Raw genomic sequence first — 24,990 nt, 5'->3', positions numbered from 1 at the left:
TTCCCTTAGAACCATAGAACCATTGAAACTACAGCACAGAAACAGGCCCTTTGGCCCTTCTTGGCTGTGCCGAACCATTTTCTGCCTAGTTCCACTGACCTGCACACGGACCATATCCCTCCATAAACATCCCATCCATGTATCTGTCCAATTTATTCTTAAATGTTAAAAAAGAACCCGCATTTACCACCTCGTCTGGCAGCTCATTCCACACTCCCACCACTCTCTGTGTGAAGAAGCCCCCCCTAATGATCCCTTTAAACTTTTCCCCCCTCACCCTTAACCCATGTCCTCTGGTTTTTTTCTCCCCTTGCCTCAGTGGAAAAAGCCTGCTTGCCTTCACTCTATCTATACCCATCATAATTTTATATACCTCTATCAAATCTCCCCTCATTCTTCTACGCTCCAGGGAATAAAGTCCTAAGCTATTCAACCTTTCTCTGTAACTGAGTTTCTCAAGTCCCGGCAGCATCCTTGTAAACCTTCTCTGCACTCTTTCAACCTTATTTATATCCTTCCTGTAATTTGGTGACCAAAACTGAACACAATACTCCAGATTCGGCCTCACCAATGCCTTATACAACCTCATCATAACATTCCAGCTCTTATACTCAATACTTCGATTAATAAAGGCCAATGTACCAAAAGCTCTCTTTACGACCCTCTCTACCTGTGACGACACTTTTAGGGAATTTTGTATCTGTATTCCCAGATCCCTCTGTTCCACTGCACTCCTCAGTGCCTTACCATTAACCCTGTATGTTCTACATTGGTTTGTCCTTCCAACGTGCAATACCTCACACTTGTCAGTATTAAACTCCATCTGCCATTTTTCAGCCCATTTTTCCAGATAGTCCAAGTCCCTCTACAGGCTCTGAAAACCTTCCTCACTGTCTACTACACCTCCAATCTTTGTATCATCAGCAAACTTGCTGATCCAATTTACCACATTATCATCCAGATCATTGATATAGATGACAAATAACAATGGACCCAGCACTGATCCCTGTGGCACACCACTAGTCACAGGCCTCCACTCAGAGAAGCAATTCTCTACCACCACTCTCTGGCTTCTTCCATCGAGCCAATGTCTAATCCAATTTACCACCTCTCCATGTATACCTAGCGACTGAATTTTCCTACCTAACCTCCCATGCGGGACCTTGTCAAAGGCCTTACTGAAGTCCATGTAGACAATATCCACTGCCTTCCCTTCATCCACTTTCCTGGTAACCTCCTCGAAAAACTCCAACAGATTGGTCAAACATGACCTACCACACACAAAGCCATGTTGACTCTCCCTAATAAGCCCCTGTCTATCCAAATGCTTGTAGATTCTGTCTCTTAGTACTCCCTCCAATAACTTACCTACTACTGATGTTAAACTCACCGGCCTATAATTTCCCGGATTACTTTTCGATCCTTTTTTAAACAACGGAACAACATGAGCCACTCTCCAATCCTCCGGCACTTCACCCGTAGACAGCGACATTTTAAATATTTCTGCCAGGGCCCCCGCAATTTCAACACTAGTCTCCTTCAAGGTCCGAGGGAACACCCTGTCAGGTCCCGGGGATTTATCCACTTTAATTTTCCTCAAGACAGCAAGCATCTCCTCCTTTTCAATCTGTACAGTTTCCATGATCCCACTACTTGATTCCCTCAATTCCATAGATTTCATGCCAGCTTCCTTAGTAAATACAGACGCAAAAAACCTATTTAAGATCTCCTCCATTTCCTTTGGATCCGCACAAACCAACCACTCTGATCTTCAAGAGGACCAATTTTATCCCTTACAATCCTTTTGCTCTTAATATACTTGTAAAAGCTCTTTGGATTATCCTTCACTTTGACTGCCAAGGCAACCTCATGTCTTCTTTTAGCCCTCCTGGTTTCTTTCTTAAGTATTTTCTTGCACTTCTTATACTCCTCAAACACCTTATTTACTATCTGTTTCCTATACATGTCATACAACTCTCTCTTCTTCTTTATCAGAGTTGCAATATCTCTTGAGAACCAAGGTTCCTTATTCCTATTCACTTTGCCTTTAATCCTGACAGGAACATACAAACTCTGCACTCTCAAAATTTCTCCTTTGAAGGCTTCCCACCTACCGCTCACATCTTTGCCAGAGAACAACCTGTCCCAATCCACGCTTTTTAGATCCTTTCTCATTTCTTCAAATTTGGCCTTCTTCCAGTTCAGAACCTCAACCCTAGGACCAGATCTACCCTTGTCCATGATCAAATTGAAACTAATGGTGTTATGATCACTGGAACCAAAGTGGTCCCCTACACAGACTTCTGTCACTTGCCCTAATTCGTTACCTAACAGGAGATCCAATATTGCATCCCCTCCAGTTAGACCCTCTATATATTGATTTAGAAAACTTTCCTGAACACATTTTACAAACTCTCAACCATCTAGACCCCTAACAGTATGGGAGTCCCAATCAATGTATGGAAAATTAAAATCCCCTACCACCACAACTTTATGTTTCCTGCAGTTGCCTGCTATCTCTCTGCAGATTTGCTCTTCCAAGTCTCGTTGACTATTGGGTGGTCTGTAATACAATCCCACTAATGTGGCCATACCTTTCCTGTTTCTCAGCTCCACCCATAACGACTCAGTAGACAAGCCCTCTAATCTGTCCTGCCTGAGCACTGCTGTAATATTTTCCCTAACAAGCAATGCTACTCCCCCACCTTTCATTCCTCTGCCTCGATCACATCTGAAACATCGGAACCCTGGAATATTAAGCTGCCAGTCCTGCCCCTCCTGTAGCCAAGTTTCACTAATTGCTACAACATCATAATTCCACGTGTCAATCCACACCCTCAACTCATCCGCCTTCCCCGTAATACTCCTAGCATTGAAATATATACACCTCAGAAAATTTTTACCACCACTCACAACCTTTCTATCAGCGGATTTGCTTAAACTTTCAACATCATTTATTTTCACCCCAGCCACACTGTCAGCTCTGGCACTCTGGTTCCCATCCCCCTTCATCCACTTTCCTGGTAACCTCCTCAAAAAACTCCAATAGATTGGTCAAACATGACCTACCACGCACAAAGCCATGTTGACTCTCCCTAATAAGTCCCTGTCTATCCAAATGCTTGTAGATTCTGTCTCTTAGTACTCCCTCCAATAACTTACCCACTACCGACATCAAACTTACCGGCCTATAATTTCCCGGATTACTTTTCGATCCCTTTTTAAACAACGGAACAACATGAGCCATTCTCCAATCCTCCGGCACCTCACCCATAGACATTGACATTTTAAATACATCTGCCAGGGCCCCTGCAATTTCAACACAAGTCTCCTTCAAGGTCCGAGGGAATACCCTGTCAGGTCCTGGGGATTTATCCACTTTAATTTGCCTCAAGATAGCAAGCACCTCCTCCTTTTCAATCTGTACAGTTTCCATGATCTCACTACTTGTTTCCTTTAATTCCACAGACTTCATGCCAGTTTCCTTAGTAAATACAGACGCAAAAAAACCATTTAAGATCTCCCCCATTTCTTCTGGTTCCGCACATAGCCGACCACTCTGATCTTCAAGAGGACCAATTTTATCCCTTACAATCCTTTTACGCTTAATATACCTGTAAAAGCTCTTTGGATTATCCTTCACTTTGACTGCCAAGCCAACCTCATGTCTTCTTTTAGCCCTCCTGATTTCCTTCTTAAGTATTTTCTTGCACTTTTTATACTCCTCAAGCACCTTATTTACTCCCTGTTTCCTATATATGTCATACAACTCTCTCTTCTTCTTTATCAGAGTTGCAATATCCCTTGAGAACCAAGGTTCCTTATTCCTATTCACTTTGCCTTTAATCCTGACAGGAACATACAAGCTCCGCACTCTCAAAATTTCTCCTTTGAAGGCTTCCCAGTTACCGATCACATCCTTGCCAGTGAACAACCTGTCCCAATCCACGCTTTTTAGATCCTTTCTCATTTCTTCAAATTTGGCCTTCTTCCAGTTCAGAACCTCAACCCTAGGACCAGATCTATCCTTGTCCATAATCAAGTTGAAACTAATGGTGTTATGATCACTGGAACCAAATTGCTCCCCTACACACACTTCCGTCACTTGTCCTAAGTCGTTACCTAATAGGAGATCCAATATTGCATCCCCTCTAGTTGGTACCTCTATATATTGATTTAGAAAACTTTCCTGATCACATTTTACAAACTCTAAACCATCTAGACCCCTAACAGTATGGGAGTCCCAATCAATATGTGGAAAATTAAAAACCCCTACCACCACAACTTTATGTTTCCTGCAGTTGCCTGCTATCTCTCTGCAGATTTGCTCCTCCAATTCTCACTGACTATTGGGTGGTCTATAATACAACCCCACTAATGTGGCCATACCTTTCCTGTTTCTCAGCTCCACCCATAACGACTCAGTAGACAAGCCCTCTAATCTGTCCTGCCTGAGCACTGCTGTAACATTTTCCCTGACAAGCAATGCTACTCCCCCACCTTTCATTCCTCTGCCTCGATCACAACTGAAACATCGGAACCCTGGAATATTAAGCTGCCAGTCTTGCCTCTCCTGTAGCCAAGTTTCACTAATTGCTACAACGTCATAATTCCACATGTCAATCCACGCCCTCAACTCGTTTGCCTTCCCCTCAATACTCCTAGCATTGAAATATATACACCTCAGAAGATTTTTACCACCACTCACAACCTTTCTATTAGCAGCTTTGCTTGAACTTTTAACATCACTTGTTTTCACCTCAGCCACACTGTCAGCTCCGGCACTCTGGTTCCCATCCCCCTGCAAATCTAGTTTAAATCCTCCCCAATAGCACTAACAAACCTTCCTGAAAGGATATTGGTCCCCTTGTAGTTCAAGTGTAACCCGTCTCTCTTGTACAGGTCCCACCTGCCCAAGAAGAGGTCCCAATGATCCTGAAATCTGAAACCCTGCCCCCTACACCAGTTCCTCAGCCACTTGTTCATCCTTCAAAGCATCCTATTCTTACCCTCACTGGCACATAGCACAGGTAGCAATCCTGAGATTACCACCCTCGAGGTCTTGCTTTTCAACTTCCTACCAAGCTCTCTATACTCACTCTCCAGGACCTCCTCACTCTTCCTTGCTATGTCATTGGTACCGATGTGCACCACGACATCTGGCTGATCACCCTCCCACTTCAGAATGTCATGCAAGTGATCAGAGACATCCTTGACCCTGGCACCCAGAAGGCAAAAAACCATCCTGGATTCTCTGTCACGACCACAGAATCTCCTATCTGTACCTCTAACTATCGAGTCCCCTATCACTACCGCTCTCCTCTTTTTCCACCCTCCCTTCTGCACTGTAGAACCAGACTCAGTGCCAGAGATCTGGCTGCTGCAGCTTGTCCCAGGTAAGTCATCCCCCCGCACCCCCCAACAGTATCCAATGCAGCATACTTGTTGTATACAAGTGAAGTTATCCCCTCTGGTTCGGAAGTCTGATGGTTGGAGGTAATAACTGTTCCTGAACCTGGTGGTGTGGGTCCTGAGGCTCCTGTACCTTCTTCCTGATGGCAGCAGCAAGAAGAGAGCATGACCGACCTGCATGCAAGGGTCCCTGATAATGAATACTGCTTTCCCGCGATAACACTCTGTGTAGATGTGCTCAATGGTGGGGAGGGCTTTACCCCTGATGGACTGGGCCGTATCCACTACTTTTTATAGGATTTTCCGTTCAATAGCAGTGTTGCTTCCATACCATGCTGTGATGCAGCCAGTCAATATACTCTCCATGACATATCTATAGAAGTTTGTTAAAGTTTTAAATGCTATGCTGAATTTTCACAAACTCCTAAAGAAGTGGAGGAGTTGCCATGCTTTCATAATTCATAAATGTATCTTGACAAAATGTGTGTTTTTTTAAATCAATATGGCAGAACTTGAGACCATTGCTTGTGATGAGTAAGCGCAAGATTTAAAAGGCAAGCAAAGCCCATTGGGAATCTTGGTGGGGCTTGAGATCGTTTGGGTTATTAGGCACTTGGCAAGAGCCAATAAAAAGAAGTTAGATTTAAAGGGGGCAGCCATTGTGGGAGTAGCCATTGTTGGTGTGGGCCAGGAATATAGAGAGGAGCCTAAGGCTTTGACTCAAGAGGCTATGTTGAGAAGAAGCGCTCTCCCCAGGAAAAAGACTTCTCTTTTTTTTTCCACATGTTCATCACTCTTACTCAAGAATTGATTATTTTTTTACTGACTCTTGTCTTATTTCTTCAGTAGTTAAGTGTGAATATGATACTATAACCATTTCGGACCATGCTCCACTTAAGCTTTCTATTAAATTATTGGTCAGTACACAAAATAATAGGCAATGGTGTTTTAATCCGCTGTTGCTTCAGGACTTGGATTTTGTTAACTTTATGAACGAACAGATTGATCTTTTTTTTTACAATTAACAGTACAGACGATATTTCCATGAATACTCTTTAGGATACTTTTAAAGCTTATATTCGTGGCCAGATCATTTCGTACTCTGCTGTGTTGAGGAAAAGGTTGAAGAAGGAACAGCCTGCTCTTGTAGACAAGATTAAGGAAATAGATAAGAAATATGCTACAGCTCCATCTGAGAAGCTGTATAAACAAAGAACTGAACTTCAAATGGAATACAGTTTATTACTTTTGTCCTCTATTGCAAATCAATTAATGAAGGCAAGAAGCGAATTTTATATACATAATGACAAAGTTGGTAAACTGTTGGCTAATCAGTTGAAGACTAACTCCATTAAATTTCAAATTAATCAGATTTATAATCAAAAAGATCAACTAACATTTGATCAAGCTGAGATTAACCAATCCTTTTTTGATTTTTATTCCTCTTTATATCAATCAGAATCTCCACAAGATTCTAAACATATGTGTGACTTTTTAGGTAACCTAGATTTCTCTAAGATTACACGTGATATATCTTCTATATTAGAATCTTCCTTTACTACTGAAAAAGCACTTCCTTATATTATCTCGGAAGACCAAATGGGTTTTATTAAGAATCGCTACTCTTTTTATAATATTTGTACACTTTTAAATATTGTCTATACCCCGTCACAAAACGATCCTGAATGCGTCATTTCCCTAGATGCTGAAAAAGCCTTTGACAGGGTCGAATGGCCCTACTTACTTAAGGTGCTTGAAATGTTTAACTTTAGCCCGAAATTTATATCCTGGATCAAATTATTATACCACTCTCCTATGGCCTCAGTTCGAACTAACACTCTAAATTCACCTTTTTTCCCTCTTTTTCAAGGTACCAGACAAGATTGTCCTCTTAGCCCTTTATAATTTGATATTGCATTAGAACCTCTTGCAATTGCTATTCGAGAATCTCCTAACATTATCGGTATAACTCGTGGGTTAAAGTCTCATAAAGTATCACTTTATGCTGATGACTTACTTTCATATATTTCTAATCCTCAAAAATCTATTCCAGCAGCTTTAGATCTATTAGCACAATTTAGTCTTCTTTCAGGATACAAATTAAATCTTAATAAGAGTGAACTCTTCCCTATTAATATGCAAGTTCCCTTATATCAGAACCTGCTGTTTAGATTGGTTAATAATTATTTTTCATATCTTGGGATTAAAATTACCTGTAAACATAAGGATTTATCTAAGATTAATTTCTTACCCTTAACTGACCATATTACACAACTTTCCTTTAAATGGTCTCCACTTTATTTAACTTTGACTGGTCGTATTAATGCTGTTAAGATGTTTATTCTGCCAAAATTTTTGTATATATTTCAGGCAGTACTGATTTTTCTTCCAAAATCCTTTTTTGATAAAGTAGACTCAAAAATCTCTTCACTTATTTGGCAAAATAAAAACCCGAGATTGGGTAGAATACATCTACAGAAAGCTAAGAGAGATGGTGGCTTGGCATTACCTAACTTTAGATTTTATTATTGGGCAATTAATATTCGACACATGAAATTTTGGTTACTTGACCAAGATACACTACCCATTCCTAAATGGGTAGTTTTGGAATTACATTCTGTTCAAGGCTATGCATTTGGCTCTATATTAGGTTCTTCTCTTCCTTCCGATTTGAAACGCTATAAACAGGTTTGCAACCCGATAGTTAAACGTACCTTACGCATTTGGTTTCAATTCCGAAAATTTTTCGATCTTAATCAATTTGCGGTAGCGATTTCTATTATTGGCAATATATTTTTTCTCCCCTCCTCTACGGACCGTACCTTTCAAATTTGGAAGACTAATGACTAATGGTATATCACGGTTTTTGGACTTATTTTCAGATAGTTCCCTTATGTCTTTTGAACAGTTATCTAACAAATATAATTTACCAAGAACACATTTTTTTTAGATATTTGCAAGTTAGAAATTTTCTAAATACCATACTTTCTTCCCTTCCGGCGTTACCCCCTACAAATATTTTAGGCGCTATCATTAACTTCAACCCGTGTCAGAAAAGTGTAATGGCTATTATTTATAATACTATCATGAAACTTAGGATAGCTCCATTTGATAAGATTAGGACCGACTGGGAAAAGGAATTGGGCCTTTCTATCCCAGCAGATGACTGGACTCATATTTTACAACTAGTGAATACTTCCTCTATCTGTTCCAAACACTCCTTAATTCAGTTTAAAGTTGTCCGTAGAGCACACATGTCTAAAGATAAATTAGCTCATTTTTTTTCTCATATTAACCCTCTTTGTGATAGATGTCATGGCAAGGTAGCCTCCTTGACCCATATGTTTTGGTCCTGTCCTACTCAGGAAACTTTTTGGAAAGACATTTTTAATATTATTTCAAAGGTTTTAAATAGTAATATTTCTCCCCATCCTATTACTGCTATCTTTGGATTACCTAAAACTTTCAGTAATTATCCCCCTCAGCGCGTAGAATGATTGCATTTCTTACTTTAATGGCGAAAAGGTGTATTTTACAACATTGGAAGGAGATTAATGCCCCAACTACATTTCTTTTGGTTTTCTCAAACGATACCGTGTCTAAATTTGGAAAAAATCAGAAGTAATCTTTATGATACTTCAGTTAAATTTGAACAGACCTGGAGATCTTTTATCCAATATTTTCATTTAATGTAACTTTTTTTTCTCTCTGATTATATATATATATATATATACACACACACACACACACACACACACACACACACACACACACACTCCCTTTGTGGGATTTTATCTGCTATTAGTGGAGGTCGGGTTTGAGGACGTGATTGTTTAACCTGTTTAAGTCTACCATTTACCTAGCTAGCCCTTTGCTTTGCTTTGTAGTTTAGTGGCACGGTAGTTTTTTTTGGGTTTTTTTTTTCTCCTTACCGTTATATATGGCAAAATAGTATACAATTATATTACCTTGTTATTTTATAACTAACCTATGTTGTTTTCATTGTTTTTTTTGTATTAATATTTCTTGTATATCTATATCGTAACAATGTATTGGTTGCTATATGTTTTACCTTGTGTGTACTAATTCAATAAAAAGATTTAAAAAGAAAAGAGAGAAGATGCACTCTACTTGCAGGATGTGGGAAGACAGGATGACCTCCAGTTTTCCTGACAACTACACCTGCAAGAAGTGCATTCATTTGCATCTTTTTACAGACCGTGTTAGAGAACTAGAGCTGGAGCTGGGTGAACTACAGATCATTCAGGAGGTAACTGCATGACCGTCAGGAGAGGAAAGGGGATAGGCAGCCTTTGCAAAGTACCCCTGTGGCCGTTCTTCTTAGTAACAGGTATACTGCTTTGGATACTGGTGGAGGGGGGTGAGATCTAGCAGAGGAAAGCCACAACAGTTGATCTCTGGCACTGAGTCTGGTTCTGTGTCTCAGAAGGGAAGGGCGAATAAGACGTAAGTAGTAGAGGTAAATAGACTCATTGGTTAGGGGTTTTACAGAAAATTCTGTGGACAAGAACAAGATTCCCAGATGGTAAGTGGTGCCCCTAGTGTTTGTGTCAGGGACATATCGGATTGAGTCCACAGCATTCTTAAAGGGCAGGCTGAGCAGCCAAAGTTCATGGTCCATGTCAGTACCATGACATAGGTAAGAAGGGTAACGAGGTCCTGTAAGTTAAAGGATAGGATTTCAAAGTGCTGAACACAGGATTGTTATCTACGCCACAGGTTAGTGAGGCTAGAAACAGGAAGATAATACAGCTTAACACGTGACTAAGGAAATGGTGCAGGAGGTAGGGCTTCAGATTTTTGTATCACTGGACTCCAGGGAAGGTGGGTCCTGTACAAATAAGACAGTTTGCACCTGAACTGGAGGGGAACCAATATCCTTTCTGGAAGCTTTGCTAGTGTTCCAGGGGCTTAAACTAGAGTTGTAGAGGGATGGGAACCCCAGGGCAGCTAGTGCAGCAGTCATGAAGAAAGTAAATGTGAAGCTTACATAAAAAGACATGAACCAAAAGTTTGAGCATGGTGTGACTAATGATCTGAGTTGTATCTATTTCAATGCAAGGGTATTATAAGTGAAGCACATGAGCTGACGGCAGGAATCATCATGCAGAATTAATGATATTGTAGCCATTAGTGAGAGTTGGCTGCAGGAGGTACAGGACTGGTAGTTCAATGTTCCGGGATTCTGTTGCTTTTAAACCTGATAGGCAGGAAGGAATTAAAAGGAGATGCATGGCATTACTAGCTAGGGAAAATATTACGCAGTGCTCTGACAAAACAGAATGTAGGGCTCATTTACTGAAGCTATATGAGTGGAAATGAGGAATAAGAAAGGGATGACCATGTTAATGGGATTCTGTTATAGACCACCCAATAGCCAGCAGAATTTAGAGGAACAAATTTGTAGAGATAGAAAATTGCAAGAAAAATATGGTTATGATTGTAGATGCTTTTAACTTTCCAGATATTGAATGGGACTGTAAAAGGATTGGATGGAATAGTTTGTCAAATGTGTTCAGGAAAGCGTCCTTAAGCGATATGCAAAGGGCCCAACTAGAGACAGGGTGATACTGGATCTCCTATTAGGGAATGAGACAAGGCAGGTGACTGATCGTGTGTGTAGGCGAACATTTTAGATCGAGTGATCATAATTCCATTAGTTTCCAGATAATTATGGAGAAGTAGTAAATTGAATTCACTGGATTCAATATTGGTTTAGCAGGAGAAGCCAGAGAATGGCAGTAGTTGTTGCCTCTTTGACTGGAGGCCGTGATGATAATGTGGTAAACTAGATCAGCAGATCTGTGGCTGATACCAAAACTGGGATCGTAGTACAGTGAGGAAAGCTATCAAAGCTTGTAGCAGGATCTGGACCACATGGAAAAATGGGCACAGAAATGGCAAATTGAATTTAATGCAGACAAATATGAGGTGTTGTATTTTGGGAGAACAAACCAGGGTAGGACATAGACAGTGAATGGTAGGGCGCTGAGAAACGTGGTAGGGCAAAAGGATTTGGGAATACAGATCCATAATTCCTTGAAAGTGGTGTCACAGATAGATAGGGTTATAAAGAGAGCTTTTGGCATACTGGCATACTAAGTCAGAGGTTTGAGTATAGGAGGTGGGATGTTATATTCAAGTTGTATAAGAAGTTGGTGAGGCAAAATTTGGAGTATTATGTGCAGTTCTGGTCATCTACCTGCAGGAAAGATATCAACAAGATTCAAAAATTACAGAGAAAATTTTACAAGCATGTTGCCAGGATTTGACCTGAGTTATCGAGAAAGGTTGAATGAGGTTAGGGCTTTATTTCCTGGATCATAGGACAATGAGGACATTTGATAGAGATATGGATAAGGTAAATGCAAATACAATGCAAGGTTGGATGGGGAAAAAAAAGAGTTCATAGGTTAAGGGTAAAAGGTGAAATATTTAACAGGAACCTGAGGGGGATCTTTTTCACTCAGAGAGTGGTGTGAGTGTGGTAGGATCTGTCAACAGAAGTGGTGGATGCTACATTTAAGAGAAGTTTACATTTGGGATGGTTCCAGGTGTGGGTCGATGGGACTAGGCAGAGTAACAATTTGGCATGGACTAGATGGGCTGAAGGGGTTAATTCTGTGCTGTAGTGCAAAATGATTCTATGTGGTATGTTCAGTATAATTTCTGCAACTATAGTTTGTTCAATCAAGTTTCCTAAATAATCCATCTGCTGTTTAAAGTGGCATTTACTTATAATGACTTTCAGACTGGCAAGCACTATTGATGCCATTGAAGGAAAAAGCAATTCACTGTATGTCATGCTGGAAGCATTTTTTGAAATTTCCAGCTGTTCTATCTTCAGGCACAAGGCTAAAACTTTATGACTGGCTTTCTACTGCCAAAGTGGAATTCATTCCACTGAAGAGTTTACTCTGGCTGTGGCTACTTATCCTTTAAAAGTAAGCATACACCTTCCCAAATGGCAATTTACCAATTACAAACGCCTAGCAAGGCAAACGATAAAAGGATGCAACTCACATTATTTCTTCTTAAAAGAAAGAACAACATTGCAGATGAGGTGGTGCAGAATAGCTGCATGTGTTCTGCCCTTCAAGTCTACTCTGCCACTCAATAAGATCATGACTGGTCCTCTATGCACACCATCATATCCTTGCTTACTCCCAATACTTTATTTTTAATGACAGGAAATTAAGTGTCCTAAATACATTCAGTGACTTGGCCTTCACAGCCTACTGCGGTAAAGAATATCACAGGTTCTGGTTCTCATCTCTGTCCTAAATGTTTTGTCTTACATGCTGAGACTGTAATCACCTATTCCCAAGTTTCCAGCCAGGGAAAACGTTCTTTATATATCCAATTTTCTAGCCTTGTCAAAATCATTTACATTTTAACGAGAGCGCCTTTAATTATTCTCAACTCTCTAGTGTATAGAGCTAGTCAGCCTAATGTTCCCAAAAATTCCAGTTCCGTCATACCAGGAATTAACCCGGAGAACATTAGCAGCACACTCTGTATAGCAGGGGTTCCCAATCCGGGATCCACCGACCACTCGGTTAATGGTAAAACTCCATGTCATAAAAAAGATTGGGAACCCCTGCTCTAAAGTATATCCTTTCATGGACAAGCAGTCCAAAACTACACACAATATTTTTGGTCACACTACCATAACAAAACATCCCCACTCCTACTCAAGAACTCTTACAGTGAAGGCTAACATACTATTTACTCCTTTAACTACTTGCTGCTCCTGGACGTTTGCTTTCAGTGACTGACGGAGGACATCCAAGTTCCTTAGTAAATGAACATTTAACACTTTGTCTTTCTTTTTCTTGTAACTCCGCATTTATTCACACATTTTGGCCCTTCAAGTGCCTGCCTGGGTTTGTACCACAAACATTTAGACTAATCACATTCTCCTGCTTTCCCACAATAACCTTCCAAGTTACTATTTTTCAAGCAATGCTGAAATGTTATGTGACTTTATGGGTTAATCCCTGCAATGATCAGGGAAATAACTTGGTCAATATTAATGCATCCCTAAGCTTAACAATACTATAATCTTTCAACATTACCAATGGTGCACTTGGTAAAAGTACTATAACCAGCTCAAATCTAGCATACTGCTGTGGAAATAGAAGCATAATTAGGGGAAAAAGTTGCCCTTACACCTTTTCCTTTTATTAGCTTACAAGATGTGAACGTCTTTGAAAAAGGATATCATTTGCCAGTCCCCAATTGTTCTCGGGAAGGCAGCAATAAACCATCTTCTTAGATTGTTGTAACCCTTATGTGAGGTGCTGCTGAGTATTAATTGTCAGCATTTGGACCCACTGACGATGAACTGCCAAATATTTCTAAGTAAAGAATTGGAGGGAAATTTTACAGATGATGGATTGCCAATGTACTACCCTTCTCAAGGATTTTGGATGAGTTCTTGAAGGAGGCTTTTTGAAAATGGCACATAATGCAGCTTGATGTACTGGCAGAAGTCGGAGGGAACACTTTGCATAAATCAAGTAATTTGGTTTGTCCTGAACAGTGTTGAATTTCTTGACACAGGTAAGTAAGTACTGTACAGGATATTCCAATCAAATTCTGACTTTTGTTATTAAAGGTGAAAAGACATTGGGAGACAAGAGGAAAGTCATTCAAAGCAAGATTCCATGCTTTTGGCTAGATCTCACAACTGTTTGCCTCAGTTAGGGTTCTAGTCAGTATTGCCCCAGATACTGAGGGTGTGAGTCAGTAATACTCATGAATAGCAAGGCTGCTAGATTATCCCTTATTTGAAATCATTGTTGTTTGACAAGTCTGACCTCATTGCCCTCAGAGATGTTAACATTAACTCCAGGCCATATGTTCATAGAGTGTTAGAGCAAAGATAGTCAAACTCATGCATTTTTTTAAGCTATAAGCACCAAGAAACTGTTAGTAAAAAGAGAAATACATAAATTTTTGTTGTGACATGGGAAAGGCATTGCTCATACAGTTAGGAGCAGCACATGGCAATATAAGAAGTAGTAGAAATGTTAGTAGGATGTGTCCCATAGGATCTGAAACAAAGGCTTTAGTTTTTCACTATATTTATTTACTCTAACTAGGTTATTGATAGCTATAAATGATACAAGATGCAGTAAAAAATCATAAGAATTTGTGTAAGATATCACTAAAAGCAAATGCACAAGCAAAAAGAAGGCTGGCTTTTATCCTAATACAGCTGGAATTCCGAGGGCTGAATATTACGCTACAGCTGTGCAAGCCTCTGGTTAACCCCATATAATATAAGGGATGGGTACCAGACTTCAATAGGGTTAGATTAACCTTGGAAAGGTTACAAAATAGATTCGCCAAAATAACAGGGGTCAAGTCCAAGATTTGAAAGACAGGTTGCGCCGACTGCAAATGAAGATTAAGGGATGAACTAATCAAGGTGCTTAAGATAATAAAATTAGCTGACAATGAGTTTCCAGAAAGCTACTCCAAATAGGGGGTGGGGGGGGCGGTCCTAAACAAAGGGCTAAGGTCACACATTTTTTTTTCTCTTCTCATCCTGCTCTTCCCAACAAATGTGGAGATCTGACACTCTGTTTTATAGCTATTCAGGTTGGGTTAAACAAGTACTTCTTATGTTCCGACTATTAAAACCTGTACATTCATTGTGTAAGTCTTTTTTCATTTACAGAATTGATATCATGATGCTTTTTTGAATATTAGGGAAATCTACAGTGTCCAGACACAAAAATCACATGGAGCTGAGGCACATTGTATTTGCTCTTTGCTCCTACTCAATCTCAATAGAATTCCATAAGAAATACCACAGGATGCAAAAGAGATTGCCAATGTGCAGTTGGTACTCTGAAGGAGATGGCCTTCAATCCCAATAATATTCTTTTACTTAAACAACAGTGACTGAGCAGCCTGGAGAAAATTAATAGAATTTACTAGTGAAAGAGCAACAGCATTATAAGCATTTTAAAATTTCTTGATATTTTTTTAATGGCTGAATACCCTCTTGTAGCTAAGCATATCATCACAAAACAACACTGCTGGTTGTCATAGTACTTCAATCACTACAGGTTACTATGCAACACAAACCCACACCAATCCACAGCCACAAATAGTGGACAGGCCAATATCGCAACCTCTCCTGGACTTGCGCCCTTGGACTCTTTCACCAATCAAGAGATCGCAACAGAAAAGGACAATGCCACTACCTGTGCAAAGCTCTGTGCACCTGTTAAACATCCACTTAGCATCGAAAAAGAAGAATCAGTCCAAGGTGTGGGCAGGTAGCAAATTTCATACCTTTGTCCTCTATCCTCGTTGGCAGGGAGTCTGGCCTTTCTGGAGGTACTTTCTTTGCTTCATTCTTTTTGTCCACTATTGAACCATCATATTTGGGTCCTAGCAAACCAAATTGTGACATTCTATTAAGGAAAATACAGAGTTAAAAAAAAAGTTTCAAGAAACATTAAAGTGTATTCATAGAATAGTGCTTGGCAGTGCAGTAGCCTTGGAAAAAAATGATGGTATGCCAACAAAATCTCACAATGAACAACAGGTTTTCTTCACTTCCCTGCAAGCCTGTGTGTGTAATTACCATCAGCAGAGTGCCATCCTCGAAAGGAGATTGTTGAAATTTATTATGCATTACAACGTCCTTCCATTAGATTTCTGATTCACTCAGCATTGCGGGTGCGTAACAGAAATCTCTGACAAGCCACATGCACCAATTTCAGTAGTAAGTCTCTTGCAGTTACTCACAGTCTAATAAATACTTTGCATGTACATATTTACTGGGGATATCCAGCTAGTTAAAAAACAAATTACAAAAAAGGATTACGAGGAAGTATATTTAAGCAACAAAAGCAACAAGGCTCATTCACAAAACCCAGATACTGAACACTCACTAGATGGCATAACAATAAACCTCAACAAAATATCTAAGAGGACATAATCAGAAACAACTAAATTATAAAAAGTACATTGTTAAATTCTACTAAACACACTTAATCTTTTGTTTTGAAGCAAAATTCTACATTTACATTAAAAATTTGATACTCATTTAGCACCCAGAACCAAAACAAAGCTTAGCCCCAAAATCAGAGACCCTTAGTTAATGTCAGCTCAGGAAGAGAACAAGTGAGATATAAACCTTTAATTTCTTCACAAGTAAATGAGGGAATAACATTCAAAAGCAAAATTTATCAGCAATAGACCAAAATAAAAATAAGGCTATTCAAGTATCTAAGGCGTCAGATGTTACCTGCTCTGTTGTGCATCTTCAGCCTGCTATATTAATTTATATGCATTTCATGTTGTTGATACTCACTTGGAATACACTAGGCACACAGAATTCAGAACAGAACAACATGACTCTGTTGTCTTTGTTCAGTGGACCCATATGGCTCAAGTAATCTATTACTTTGCCAATCTTTAACATCAACCCAATAATTCACCAACCAATGCAATACACCAAAAAAAAATTAAAATAAAGCAATTGTAATTATACATTGCAATCTTAAAATTAAATTCAATGTAAAAAGTTTCACAAAATAAAGGAGGATTTCCATAAACCAGAAGAGGTGCACTTTGATTAAGAATCTTTTTCAATGGGAACAAATGTTAACAGTATGTGCTTGAAATATAATAAATTATAACTAATAAATATTACCTTGTATTGGTTTCACAGCCGGAGCTGAAGGCGGTGGAGGTTTCTTAGGTCGCTAAGAAACAAAGTAAACAAGTTAGCAGAGACAAACTCACATTCATTTCAGCATTACAATAAACACTGTGTCTGAAGGGCAGGAGATAACGAATCACTGGAACCACTCGGACCTTAACACAGAAAATGTAACATTCTCACTGGACCAGCTTAAACATTTACAAAAAATGGCAATGAAGGATCAAGGTTCCCTCTAGAAAAGCTTCAATTGGGAGAAAAAAGGTCTAAAATCCGAAGCATGGGTTCATCTTGAGTAAACTGAACATATGATAACTACACTGTAGGAGCATCCAATTGTGTAGAGGCTTACGTTTAATGCTCACATTGCATATAGATTATCTTCTCACAAAAAGGAAGCCCTGAGCTCCACAAATCCATGCATTAAGTACAAACGTTTGTAATTCAAACCATGTGCCAGTGAGCAAAAGTAAAGGATGAACAATACTTCTTCACTAATTTACTGAGTTTACTTAGCATGACATGTTCAGTCTCCAAACAATAGAAAACCTAAAGATACACACCACTTCCATCATGAAAGATTCCCAACATCTGGAACATGCCCTCTTCTCATTACTACTGGCAGGGAGGTGGTACAGGAACCTCAAGACCCAAGCTTAACTTTCTAGCAACAACTTCTTCTCCTTTGCCATCAGACTTCTGAACATTCAATGAACACTACCATTCTGTTCCTCTTTCACATTATTTTTATTGTAACTTACAGCAATTTATGCCTGCACTGTATTACTGCCACAAAAAAACACAACATATGTCAGGTGACAATAAATTTGATTCTGATACTTAAATTCTGCCCAAGATGACAACAAAAATCTTCACTTGCCTCTGCTCAAAACAGACTAAATTATAAAGCTTCAACCATCCCCAACAGGGACACTTTGACAAATTAATACATAGAAATGCAACTCAAATGTTCACTTACTCTGCATGGGGAATTCATAAGGATGGGGAGGGTTGTGGCTAAGGTAACAATATATTCTTTTAAATTGCAAAGTTCTTTAGAAATTAAAATTAATGTTTTGGAATTTTGGTCAGTAATGTATCAAAATCAGTCTAGCTTTAAAAAAAAACAAGAAAAAAATACTCATACACCCAAGATCCCAAAACAAGAAAAAATACTCAAATACTTCATCAGTGGAGCTTAAGATCGTGTAAGCCATTGCTTGTGACGAGCCAGCAAAATACTTAAAAAGTGAGTGGGGCCTGTCAGGACTTTCAGTGGAGCTTGAGATCATTGGGTAATTAGGCAAGAGCCAAGAAAAAGGTTTAAGTGGTGCGGCCATTGTGGGAGCAGCCATTGTTGGGAGTGGACAGTATTAGAGTGGAGAGTTTGAGGCTTTGGCTCAAGAGGCTATAGCAAGAAGAGGGCAAGGCAAAGGTAAATTACTGGTAAGTATGTTTCTTTCTAATTGCACAGTTAGAGTGGTGGGAATGACAGTCAGGACAGTGGAATGCTTCTCCTGCAGGATGTGAGAAGACAGGGTGACTTCCAGTTTCCTTGACAACTACACCTGCAGCTTCTCACAGATTGTATTAGGGAACTGGAGCTGGATGACCATCAGAAGACTGAGAGATACATGGAGGTAGTTACACATGAGGTGCAGGACACAGGTAACTGAGTGACTATCAGGGGAGAGAAAGGGGATAGACAGCCAGTGCAGGGCACCCCTGTGGCCACTCCTCCTGAAACAAGTGTATTCTTCTGGACTTTTGAAGGGGATGACCAAGCAGTCAGGTTTCTGGCACAGAATCTGGTTTAGTGACTCTGAAGGGAAGGGGGGAGAAGATGCAAGCAGTAGTAATAGGGGATTCATTGGTTAGGGGATCAGACAAAAGGTTGTGGAGAGAACAAGATTCCTAGATAGTATGTTGCCTCTCAGGTGCCAGGATCAGGTCCATAGCATCCTTAAGGGGGAGGGTGAGCAACTGGTGGACACAGTCACACATCGGTACCAATGACATAGGTAGGAAGGGTGACAAGATCCTGCAGAGTCTGTTAAGGGAGTTAGGTGCTAAGATAAAGAATAGGACCTCCAGGGTGGTGACCTCGGGTCTGCTATCCATGCCACGTGCTAGTGAGGACAGAAATAGGAAGATAATACAATTTAACATAAGGCTAAAGAGATGGTGCAGGAGGGAGAACATCAGATTTTTTAATCATTGGGCTCTCTTTCAAGAAAGGTCTTCCAGTGACCTGTACAAAAAGGAATGTTTATACTTGAGCTGGAGGGGAACTGTGGGGAAAGTAAATGTTAAGCCTACATGCAAAGACATGAACCGAAAAGTTGAGCATAATGGGACTAACTTTCTAAGTTGTGCTTATTTTAATAGAAGTAATATTATAGGTGAACCAGATGTACTTAAAGCATGGGTCAGCATATGGAATTATGACATTGTAGCCATTAGTGATATTTGGTTGCAGGAGTGGCAGTTCATGCTTTCGTTGTTTTAGCATGATAGAGGGGGAGGCATTAAAGGTGTGGAGGTGTGGCATTAGTAGTCAGGGAAAATATCACTGCAGTGCTCAGACAGGACATACTGGAGGGCTCGTCTACAGAAGCAATATGAGTAAAACTGAGGAATAAAAAAAAAAGAGATGACCGTCATAATGGGATTATATTACAAACCACCCAATAGTCAGCCAGATTTAGAGATGTCAAATTGTAGAGAGATAACAGACAGTTGCAGGAAATATAAGATTGTGATAATAGGTGAATTTAACTTACACATATTACATGGAACATAACAGCACAGTCCAAGCCCTTCAGCCCACAATGTTGTGCAGAAATTTTAACCTACTCTTAAGATCAATTTAACCCCTTCCCTTCCACATAACCCTGCATTTTTCTATCATCCTTGTGCCTACCTAGGAGCTCTTTTTTAAATTGCCCTAAATTATTTTCCTCTCCATCACCTCTGGTAGGATGTTCCAGCCAGGCCCGTCTATAAGGTTTAGTAACTTAGCATTTAGGATGAAGTAGTAAACTGGATTCAAAGTTAGCTTAGTGGGAGAAGGCAGAGAGTGGTAATAGAACTTTGCCCCTCTGACTGGAAGTCTGTGACTAGTGGCAAACCGCAGGTGCTGGTGCTGGGTCAGTTGTTATTTGTCATCTATGTTAATGATTTTGGTGATAATATGGTAAACTGGATCAGCAGATTTTTGGTTAACACCAAGATTGAGGTCACAGTGGACAGCGAGGAAGTTTGCAGATGGATCTAGAATAGCTGAAAAAAAAAGGTTTGAAAAGACCATAAGACTATTAGATATAGGAGCAGAATTAGGCCAATTGGCCCATGAAGTCTGCTCTGCCATTCAATCATGGCTGATCCATTTTTTCCCTCGTCAGCCTCACTCCCCAGCCTTCTCCCCGTAACCTTTGATGCCCTGTCCAACCAAGAACCTATCAAGCTCCACCTTAAATAAAACCAGAGACCTGGCCTCCACAGCTGCCTGTGGTAACAAATTCCACAAATTCACCACCCTCTGGCTAAGATATTGCTCCGCATCTCTATTTTAAATGGAAGCCCCTCTATCCTGAGGCTGCGCCCTCTTGTCCTGGACAGCCCCACCATGGGAAACATTCTTTCCACATCTACTCGATCTAGGCTTTTTAACATTTGAAAGGTTTCAATGAGATCCCCTCTCATCCTTCTAAATTCCAGCGAGTACAGACCCAGAGCCATCAAACATTCCTCATAATGATAACCCTTTCATTCCAGGAATCATCCTTGTGAAACTCCTCTGAACCCTCTCCAATGCCAGCACATCATTTCTTAGACAAGGAACCTAAAACTGTTCACAATATTCAAGATGAGGCCTCACCAGTGCTTTATAAAGCCACAGCATCACATCCCTGCTCTTGTATACCAGACCTCTTTGAAATGAATGCTAACATTCCATTTGCCTTCCTCACCACCAACTCAACCTGCAGGTTAACCTTTAGGTTGTTCTGCACAAGGACTCCCAAGTCCCTTTGCATCTCAGATTTTTAGATTTTCTCCCTGTTTAGAAAATAGTCTGCACATTTATCTCTACTACTAAAGTGCATGACCATGCATTTTCTAACATTATATTTCATTTGCCACTTTCTTGCCGATTCTCCAAATCTGTCTAAGTCCTCTGCATCCTACCTGTTTCCTCAACTCTACCTATTCCTCCACCAATCTCATATCATCTGCAAACTTGGCAACAAAGCCATCTATTCCATCATCTAAATCATTGATATACACCATAAAGAAGCAGTCCCAACACCGACCCCTGCAGAACACCATTAATCACTGACAGCCACCAAGAAAAGGATCCTTTTATTCCCACTCGCTGCCTCCTGCCTATCAGCCAATGCTCTAACCATGTTAGTAACTTTCCTGTAATACCATGGGCTCTTAGTGGCAAGCAGCCTCATGCGTGGTACCTTGTCAAAGGCCTACTGAAGGTCCAAATATACAACATCCACTGCATCTCCTTTATCTATCCCACTTGTAATCTCTTCAAAGAATTCCAACAGGTTCGTCAGGCAAGGTTTTTCCTTAAGGAAACCATGCTGTCTTTGTCCTATCTTGTCCTGTGTCACCGAGTACTCCATAACCTCATCCTTAACAACTGACTCCAACAGCTTCCCAACTACTGAGGTCAAACTAACTGGTCTATAATTTGCTTTCTGCTGCCTTCCTCCTTTCTTAAAGTTTTCAGTCTATTGCAATTTTCCAGTCCTACAGCACTATGCCAGAGTCCAATGATTTTTGAAAGATCATTACTAATCATCATCTCTACCGCTACTTTTTCAGAACCCTAGGGTGCATTTCATCCTGTCCAGGTGACTTATGTACCCTTAGGTCTTTCAGCTTTTTGACCACCTTCTACCTTGCACTCACTTCCCTTCCCTCACACCCTTCAACATCTGGCACACTGCTAGTGTCTTCCATGGTGGAGACTGATACAAAATACTCATTTAGTTCATCTGCTATCTCCTTGTCCCCTGTTATTATTAGAAGTGGCAGATCAAATTTAATGCAGAGAAGTGTAAGGTGCTGCACTTGGGAGGGCATCACGGACTGTGGTAGAACAAAGGGATCTGGGAATAAAGAAGCATACTTCCTTGAAAGCCATGTCACAGATAAAAAGTGCTTTTGGTACATTAGCCCTCATATATTAGAGTATTGAATACAGGAATTGGGATGTTATATTTAAGTTGTATAAGACATTGGTGAGATAAAATTTGGAGTACTGTGTGTATTTCTGATCACTACTGTACCTACAGGAAAAATATCAACAAGATTGAATGAGTACAGAGAAAATTTACAAGGATATTTCCAGGACTTGAGGACCTGAGTTATAGGGAAACTTTGAATTAAGGTTAAGACTTTATTCTCTAGAGCATAAAAGAATGAGGGGAGATTTGATAGAAGTATACACAATTATAAAGGGTACAGTAAGGATAAATGGAAGCAGGTTTTTTCTATTAAGGTTGGGTGAGACTAGATCTAGAGGTCATAGGTTAAGGGTGAAAGATGAAATATTTAAGGGAACTTGAGGGAGACGTTCTTCACTCAGAGGATGATACAACTGTGAAACTAGCCGCCAGCAGAAATGGTCAAAGTGGGCTTGACTATAACATTTAAGAAATGTTTGAGTAAGTACACGGCTGAGCGGGGTATGAAGGACTATGATCCCGGTGTAGGTCGATGGGACAAGGCAGCTTAACAGTTTGGCACAGACTAGATGGACCAAAAGGCCTATTTCTGTTCTGTGGTGCTCTATGACTTTATAACCAGCAAATCCTCTCTACACATAAAAGAGACCCATGTCTCTTTTCCTTTGTTCTTCTCCCCTACTGATCCCCTAAGGACCCCACACAAGGTTTAGCCTCTAATATCTAAACTTACTAGATCTGAAATTCTGGTAGTCATTGATTCTTGATGAAAGCCAGAAAGTTGGACTAAGATCCACCAGTCAGGAAGTATTCATTTCCTGGACATGGAGGAGTGGTACTTAAAGGAATGCAGAAAACTCAGGGCTAAGGTTGGGCTTGATTCCTGACAGAGATTTAAAGGGCTTCATTCCAGGGAACTTCATTTAAACTTCTAAATGAGATTTGCCTGCTGGGTATGTCTTATCTTAAGGTGTTAATTGTTTGCTTTCCTCTGCACCCCTGTTCCTCAAATAAAGCAAATTGAATAGCTACATGGGGACACCATAAAAAGACCTTGCAAATCATGCCTCAAGAGCAAATGGTTTCTGTTTGGACTTTTTGTCAACATTGAAGCATCATTCTAGAAGTGCTGAATAAATGTTATATCCCACAATATAGTTCTCAGTCTGAGTAAGGCAAACAGTCCATGACAAAAAGATCAGTAACAATAAGCCATTGAATTTGCTCTATTGTGCATTCTTCTCCCTCAAAGTACAACTTTAATTTGCAAAAAATTCAGATTCTACTTTTGTTTCCTGGATATATGTATAAACTTTCTTTAACCACATTCATATTCCCCTGTATTTTGGGCAAATTTTGTGAATTAGATTTTGAGCCTCTATTCTCTAGTTATTTAGCATCTTGTGCTTCAGTTACCAAAGAGAGCAGCAGCCACAAGACCAATTTGCTAACAGGATTAAAATATTTTGGACCCTAGCCAACCATTATACTCCTGGCGCCGCTGCCCTTATAATTTTTGAAGTTCTCCTTCACCTGATATGGTGCCTGACAACAATGAAGAAAGTGGCAATCAATGTAAATTTTACACCAGGTTCACTCCCACTTATTAAAAGACAATAACTAAATACAGTGCAGAAAATAGCTTTTATCAAGCATATGAGGCAAGTACATTCATATAAACTAAAATAACAAATGAGGCACGGCAGCTTGATTATGATGCTATTTCTACCCTTCTCTTCCCAAAACTCTTATTCCAAAAGATTACTATACTTCAGCCTCAGGTTCTTGCCAATATATTTATACCTTCCTAATGCATCCGCAAAATATGAAAGAGCAGATACTGCACACAGCAATCATTAATTTAACATCTAGTCTTTTTGGGTATCAGTTTAATTGTACATTTTCAAAGATCTACATTGACTCTTTAAAAAGCAAATGAACAGTTTCTAGTGCTGTCCAAAGCCAAAGTTTGAAGATTGAGGAAACTCACTAACCTCTTTTTCAAAGTCAGGGGGCAGAAGCTTGACAAAATTATCAGGAAAAACTCCCCATTTACCATTGATTTCTCCTTCCCACCATCCGGCATCTGCACATTCCTATGGAGAAGAAATAAAGAATTGGAGCATTTCTCGTGTTCGTTTGAGTCTCAGAAACAGCTTCCAAGCTTCCCAGTGTGATCAGAGTTCTCTGCAATCAGAAGCACCAGTCAGATCAGTGTTCTATTTTTTTTTTACAGTGCGATTCTCCCCTCAACAGCAATTCTCAGAGCAAAGAGAAGCAAAAGCATCAAGGTAGTGAATAACGGTGGCACAGAAAGCAGGAACTAGTTAAGGGGAATGTGAAATCTGGGATTCTACCATCAATGGGCACATGGAAATTAATACTTATCATTGGATGGAAGGGAGGAACATGTTTATATTGAAAACTACTAGATAATGGCACACTTTATTGTGCTAGGGACAGTGAATTACTTTCAAGTGCAATAGACTATATACAGAACATTGGGGTAGGGAAACATATGTTTGGGCAAATAAAGTTACAGATATGAAGCCAAAGGCCCTCCCCTGGGCTATAATGCAGTATGAGCCCAGGAAAGAAGTCTTGAGATTTAGGTATTGAACTTAACTTGGGGGTATATTTTTTACAGAAATTGTTCCAATT

At 39.9% G+C, this 24,990-nt stretch overlaps 1 protein-coding gene across 2 annotated transcripts in view; it reads right to left on the bottom strand.

Annotated features, from left to right (window-relative positions):
* Window positions 1-24,990, bottom strand: part of sh3kbp1 (SH3-domain kinase binding protein 1) — a 267,662-nt gene that overhangs the window by 49,590 nt on the left and 193,082 nt on the right. For both annotated transcript variants that reach the window (XM_063051077.1, XM_063051078.1), the window contains exons 9-11: window positions 24,324-24,425; window positions 17,114-17,165; window positions 15,745-15,843 (exon numbers count right to left, since the gene is read on the bottom strand). In XM_063051077.1, coding sequence (XP_062907147.1) covers window positions 15,745-15,843; window positions 17,114-17,165; window positions 24,324-24,425 — 253 coding nt within the window. The remainder of the gene's footprint in view (window positions 1-15,744; window positions 15,844-17,113; window positions 17,166-24,323; window positions 24,426-24,990) is intronic.

This window comes from Mobula hypostoma, chromosome 6 (genome assembly GCF_963921235.1).
Source record: "Mobula hypostoma chromosome 6, sMobHyp1.1, whole genome shotgun sequence".
NCBI lineage: Eukaryota > Metazoa > Chordata > Chondrichthyes > Myliobatiformes > Myliobatidae > Mobula > Mobula hypostoma.
The sequence above is the reverse complement of the archived record's forward strand: the minus strand, read 5'-3'. Positions and strand labels throughout refer to the sequence as shown.